The sequence below is a fragment of the Branchiostoma floridae genome, chromosome 2 (assembly GCF_000003815.2).
Source record: "Branchiostoma floridae strain S238N-H82 chromosome 2, Bfl_VNyyK, whole genome shotgun sequence".
NCBI classification, from domain to species: domain Eukaryota; kingdom Metazoa; phylum Chordata; class Leptocardii; order Amphioxiformes; family Branchiostomatidae; genus Branchiostoma; species Branchiostoma floridae.
Window position 1 is genome coordinate 23,595,932 of NC_049980.1, and position 6,370 is coordinate 23,602,301.

The 6,370-nt window shown below is 41.2% G+C and overlaps 1 protein-coding gene across 2 annotated transcripts in view; it reads right to left on the reverse strand.

Annotated features, from left to right (window-relative positions):
- LOC118409967 (contactin-5-like) overlaps positions 1-5,936 on the reverse strand; it is a 15,169-nt gene extending 9,233 nt beyond the window's left edge. Inside the window, exons 1-4 of one of the 2 annotated variants that reach the window (XM_035811386.1) lie at positions 5,774-5,936; positions 3,782-3,845; positions 1,284-1,450; positions 876-1,020 (exon numbers count right to left, since the gene is read on the reverse strand). In XM_035811386.1, the coding sequence (XP_035667279.1) occupies positions 876-1,020; positions 1,284-1,450; positions 3,782-3,836 (367 nt within the window). In that variant the 5' untranslated portion in view covers positions 3,837-3,845; positions 5,774-5,936. The remainder of the gene's footprint in view (positions 1-875; positions 1,021-1,283; positions 1,451-3,781; positions 3,846-5,773) is intronic. The other variant, XM_035811387.1, reaches the window with a different exon arrangement.
- Positions 5,937-6,370: the final 434 nt, after the last annotated feature.

A 6,370-nucleotide genomic window follows, 5' to 3' on the forward strand; every position in this document is an offset into this window, starting at 1 on the left:
CTCATTTTACTCACATGCCACTACGCCTTAGAATGTAATGTTATATTTTTATACATCCCAATTCCAGAAAGATAACTTTACAAACTGTACCAATTTCTGTACGATAAAAATCTCACTTCCTCCGCACCGTCAACGCCCGTGAGGGTATTTACCGGAATAACCCGAAATGACCCGGAATAACCCGGAATAACCGTATATTTTCTTGTTCCCATGGCCATATATACATTATTTTATGCCAAAATATTGCATTCTGCGATCTTAACTTATCAAAGCACACTGTATTTCGGTAGCTTTCATCCTTTATTAAGGTTATTCCGGGTTATTCCGGGTTATTCCGGGTTATTCCGCTAAATACCCGGACCCGTCAACGCTATCGCAAAATGAACCGTGCGATTTAACGACAACTCCTCAAATGTTACATGACCAGTGTTTTACTGCAAATCAAGAAACATTTTCCTTTCCTAGACTTTGCTAATGAGCGCTGCAATGTTTTCTGTACGAGTAGAGGTCATGGATAAACAGTATTCTTACAACGTTTATTTGAAGGGCTAAGAAGGGCTGAGAATTGTCGTAAAAACGCACGGTACATTGCGTTTATTTGAAGGGCTGAGAAGGGCTGAGAATTGTCGTAAAAACGCACGGTACATTTTGCGACCATAGCAGACCCATCCAAGGACGAACCATTAAACCGGGGACAAAGCCGGGCGCCTGCGGCGCCCCGGCAAAAATGCATGTTTTAACAGGTATAGAAATGTTTGGCATGAATTGAACAGGTCCGTTCATCTCAACATCACTCCATCACCCATCACAACGGCGACTACTATGGATAGAAGGCATTTTGCGACTGCAAGTCGCAAAATGCAAAAAACACTCACAGGCGAATGTCAAGTTGGCTCCAACGCTGACAACCCTGCCGTACTCGTTGTAAGCCTGGCACCAGTACCTTCCCTGGTCCGCAGCTGTGGGTGTAGGGATGGTCAGGGTTCCACCTGAAGTCTGGTAAGGAGGCTGACGCGTGATCTGCAAATGATATCAACGTGTTTTATCATTCTCGCTTTACTTGACGTATACCTGACATTGAAGTTCCCAAGTCAGTACAGGCCAATGATGACGGGATGCTCATGTTTGGTAGTGGGCCTTCGTTACAAAATACTAATCGCTTGCGGCTACAGAAAGTAACAGTAAAATGTAAAACATATTTTAGGATTCCAATGCGAAGACATGCATATAGAATAAATATAGTGTTGATCATGATGATGACAAAGAATCTATGCCATACTTACCGAATCAAGGTCGACATATTGTTTGAACCAGAGATATTGTGGTGCGGGGTCGCCTGTCGCTGTACATTGGAAGGACACGGTGGTCGTAGTGCCAGCTGGGTTGAACACCACGTCTTTTGGTTCGACAGTAAACTTCGGAGCTATCACTTGGGCTGGATCGAATGGCGCTGCAGATTGGATGAAATGTACACTTATTCAATATTCCCCTATAGCTAGTGCTTCCTGATATCTGTCCAGTGTCTTTTTGTTGCCATGGCACGTTCTTAGTAACGGAAACGTCTGACCTTTTACAAAACTTACCCAATTACTTGAGCAACTGTTGTATCGGTTGCTGGTTGATGTATTGCTTCACATTCCGTTATATTTCATGGTAAGGTCTGACCTTTTAATGACAAACAACCCTTTCTGTCTGTATCAGAAAAACAGGATCAACAGCAATCATTACAATCTTTTCTTCAAACATTTTCCTGATGTAAGGCCTGTCTTATATCCAAAGAGTTGTAAGAGGGCAAAAAAATATTACGTTTTTCTCCCCGTTTCTGTTACTAACGGAAGGTCGCTAGCAATTCTGCTTTCCAACATCTGCTCGGAGATTAAGCTCTGTGATCGTGTCATTGAAAAGTTGTTGTGGGCACCCTACCCATGTTTTCTATTGATCGAGGTTTTGTTGTCTGGTGCTCGCCGTCTGACAAACCGGTTCTGCAGAATAGACGCCCTGTCCCAAAACTCCAATTTCGTGCTTCAGCGCCCAGACAAGCCTACTGTCCTTTAATTGGGGTCATTTAAAGCGTCTGGGAAGATCCTAGTAGACGCCTAACAGTTGAAAGGATGCTATACCACCTTAGTCATTGTATGATTGTTATCATGGGTTCACAACAGACAACAGAGGACATGACTCTTATTTTTCTCGTGTCTCCAGTTATGCGTCACCTTGATCTGAAGGTGATAATTATCATGACAGTTGGCTTTCCAAAGCTTTTCAATGGACTAGCGACTTTACACCAGTGGTAATATTGGTCTTAGTGTGTAATCATTTCAAGGGTGCCTGTCCTAATAGTATCAGCATTATGTGGTGAGAGTCAAAGTTGTCGTTAAATATCGTCAAGGTTGTCGCTTAATGTTTAGGAAATCACTTGCTGATCATGTATATGGTTCTCCCTGATGCGCATACATGTAACATGTCACATATATGTGACCCTGGGAAGCCGGACGGATAAGCTCGCCACTGCCCTAGGTCTTATGTTTTCGATGGGTAAGGCGAATGTAATGAAAACTTCTAAACAATCGTTCAGTTAACTAATGACTCATACATGCATACATACAGACATTGAAAGCTTTCTTTGTTCAATTATTAGTCACTGATACGACATCGATTGCAATGACTAATATTCAGTCACAGTCTGGTCCGGACATTATTAGCTTGGTATGCTGTTTGTATGATTCGCCATTCACTTATTTTACCACTGCTATCACAATGGAATGAACATATACTCTTATTGGTTACACTCATCGGCACTACTACTGTTACTGTTCAAGAGCAACCTTCGAAATCTCCCAGCACAACCCCATATTTCTACAGCGCAGCTGGCTTCATTGGCCTCCGGACAACTATTAGCAACTCACTGGAAAACAGCGTCTACCTTAAGCCTCCAGCATTTAACATTTATCTCTTCATCATTTTATAACAAAACGCGTTGAAAGTTAGAGGGGATACAAATACCATACCGGTACCCCAAACTGAGATTTCACTCATTTTTGCCCATAAATCACAGAAAAATTGTGCAGCGAGGCAAGAGGTACCCTTATGTCAAATACCTCGCTACTTATATAATAGCTTTGAAATGACACTGGCTGCCCTTCTGGTTCAATATTTTCGTCTCTTGTAGGAGACAGAAGAAATCAGAACAAGCCGCAACAGTCAGAAATCTAAAATGATGTATTTTCCTCTCCCTGTTGTAGAATCCGCCAGCTCTAATTGGAGCCTAAGTATGTAAGTTGGTGGGGAATATTGAAAGTCTTGTTGTATGTTGTTAGATGCTTGGTGATTTTCACACTCAATGATGGTTCCATGTTAATAGCTGGTTGGTTTATTTTCTGTAAGCGAGCAAAGCATCTAGAGTTTTATGCGTCAGCTTAGTACTAGTTGTAGTAGAGACATACGGTGTATCACAGCACCGTTGTGTTAGCTTGAACAAACTTAAGCCTCTGCAATACACAGTACCAGCAAAGCTGTATCACCACCAACAACAGTTACACGCATTCCGTCATCACAACTCACCAGTTGGTAGAGTGGTTTGTAGACACGTTCATCAGAAGGGATGGGGACAAACCAGGGACATAACCAGGGGTGTTGGGTAGGTATGGGGATAAAAGATAAATTCGTTAATTATACTTTTATCAACTAAAAGTAATAGATCATCAGAATAGAATAGATTTATGACAATAAAAAGAAAATCATGCAAGTGGAAGGAAATAAACAGTCACATGAGTTGACTTACCTCCTGTCGTGCCAATCCCTATGCACGTTATCGCCAGAATCACCGATACCCACATGTTGGTGACCTGTGAACAGGGTAGCAGAAAAATGTATCCCAAACGTTATAATGCAACATGGGCATGGGTATTTATGGCTATTGGTACATGTGCATTATTAGTAAACTTGTACGGAATCATTACCGAGGTAATCAAAGCAGTATGATCGGCTGATTGTCGATGCCTCACAAGACACAACACATAGTGACATACAGGACACACTGACACACGCACAAAAAATGTATCAAAATGTTATCAAAAATATTGTGATTACTAGTATACAATTGGTCATTTCTAAAGAAAAATAGTCATAATTGTCAATAGAGAAAAGAGGCAGATAGAGGAGGCAACGATGATCATTTTGATGTTGAAATAAAAATACATTGTACATTGTACATTGTACATGGATGTAGTCAGTTACTATCAATGGCGTGCAAATAAAGGGATTGTAAAGCATATGTAAAGCATACACCATATTTTCGACATGAAATAAAATGACACCTGCAAAATTTGATAATGTGCTTACAGTTGACCCAACATGGAGAGCACCACACTAAGACTGTAATTTATGATACAGAAATTGAAAAAGACATGATATAACCTTGACATAAGTACTGTAGTTACAAACACATGCACATTAAAAGGATGACCTTGGGACTTAAAGTGCCTATACGATCATGTATTTTGAGCCACTCAAAATTAGCATCTGCACACTGAAGTGACTTAAGTTCTCACAATCGATAAGAAGCCCAAACGTAGGACCTGGTACTTCCTTCGCTGGTAAAACATAGCTATTCAATCACAATGACATCTATTGTTGTCATTGGAGACATGTTTTGATTACCATTTTCCTCAAGGGGTGCTGCCTAAGGGGTTATCACCACAAAAACGAGTAACACCAGTCTTGACAGGAAATCTCTTTTCACAACTAAGGTGTTAATGTAAGTCTGTTTTTGTTGCTCAAAAGTCTAGAAACAACAATGTTTCCAAATTTGCCCTGAAGGTATTTTGATGAGTAGATGCAGGCGATAGAAAATTTAAAAATGGCCGACACAAGAGTCGTTATTACCCATAGAGCATTGCAGGCTTTGTAACTCCCACCCGCCCCTTCATTCATGAACGCGATCTTGTCTTGCAAATGAATGGCTTGTGGTGTTATGAAAACAGGGGTTTGTATGGCAAAATATACCATGATTAAAGCAGAAAAGGAGCCGGGAGCGGTGTCCTTAACCCGACATTAATGTGCCCAAAAAGCACGACCTCTGTGCCGGCAACTGATACTACTATTTTAAAAGCCATGTGTTCCTTGAGGTATTAGCTCAGACCTATCCTCTTGTTTTTTGTGCAGTAGCTACTTTAAGCCAATATAAACCATAAACATAAATTTCAATCGGCAAACAATTTGCTATCAAAGGCGTGAATCGACTTCATGTACAAACCAACTTTATCAAGGCCAGTGCTTCGGTGTCTGATTGTAAGCTGTGTACCTATCATCTCAGTACCCTTCGTCTCTGGAAATTTTGAATGATTTCGATCTCATACCAAAGATATGCTAACGGTGTTGATTGAGCAACTGAACAGCATTCAAAATCATGAATTTTGAAATTATAACCACTTCCCGGTACGACAAGATATATTTCAACTTACCAGTGTTGCTACAGAACGTCGTAATATCCAAGCAGTATCGACCGCTCACATGTGGTACATACAGTGTAAGTTTATCTAAATGTGTTCATTTTTTGCAGGATCTCGATGATTAAACATTGGCGTTCAAATTAAATATCTATGTTCTCACGTAACCATTCTGGTATGCACAAAACCCATTGACATTTGTCATGGAAGAGTTGTCCCAATATCTAGGTCTTTACGAGATTTCGTACAACCAGATTAAAAAGGGGAAATGGAGAGATCCATGTTGTAAATATTTACAAGCGGTAACGGGAGGGATGTTATCTTACCTTTTAGGTACGTCAGTGGTGTTAACCGCCTTCCTTGAAGACGCCAAGACGTTAAGAACGCCGCCCCTACTGTACGGACCGTCTTAGACGCCCCCTTCAAATGCGGGATGATCTTTGAACCGTCCTATTGTAATGATGGCCTTCCAACACCGCGCCCAGAAGCAATTATCCCACACGCAACTTGATTCGTCAAGACTTGTCTAACAACTATGCCGCGAGGTCATTCCGTTCTGATCAAACTGTTTACTAGTATGTTTTGCATTTTTATTTCATATTGTTCTGAACGACAGTAAACATGCGTCTTCTTTTAAAAAGCTTGTTTCTTTAGCATACATGTTTAAGACGCCGTGGTTCGCGTGGAATCCTTATGCTCTCCACAGGCAAATCTTCCGAGACGTTGAAGCGTATTGTCATCACAAATCGTTAACGCCTGAAGTTATAACGTTTTCTCATTTTAAAGCAAAGGTCAAAACCGTTGGCTCATGTCCCTACGAAGGCCAACAATCCGTTAACCTTGCAGCGGGAAGGAGTGTCTGAAAACGGCCGTCCTAATTGCTAACAAGACTGCCTTTCTTCGTCCACCCGTCGTTCGCTCGA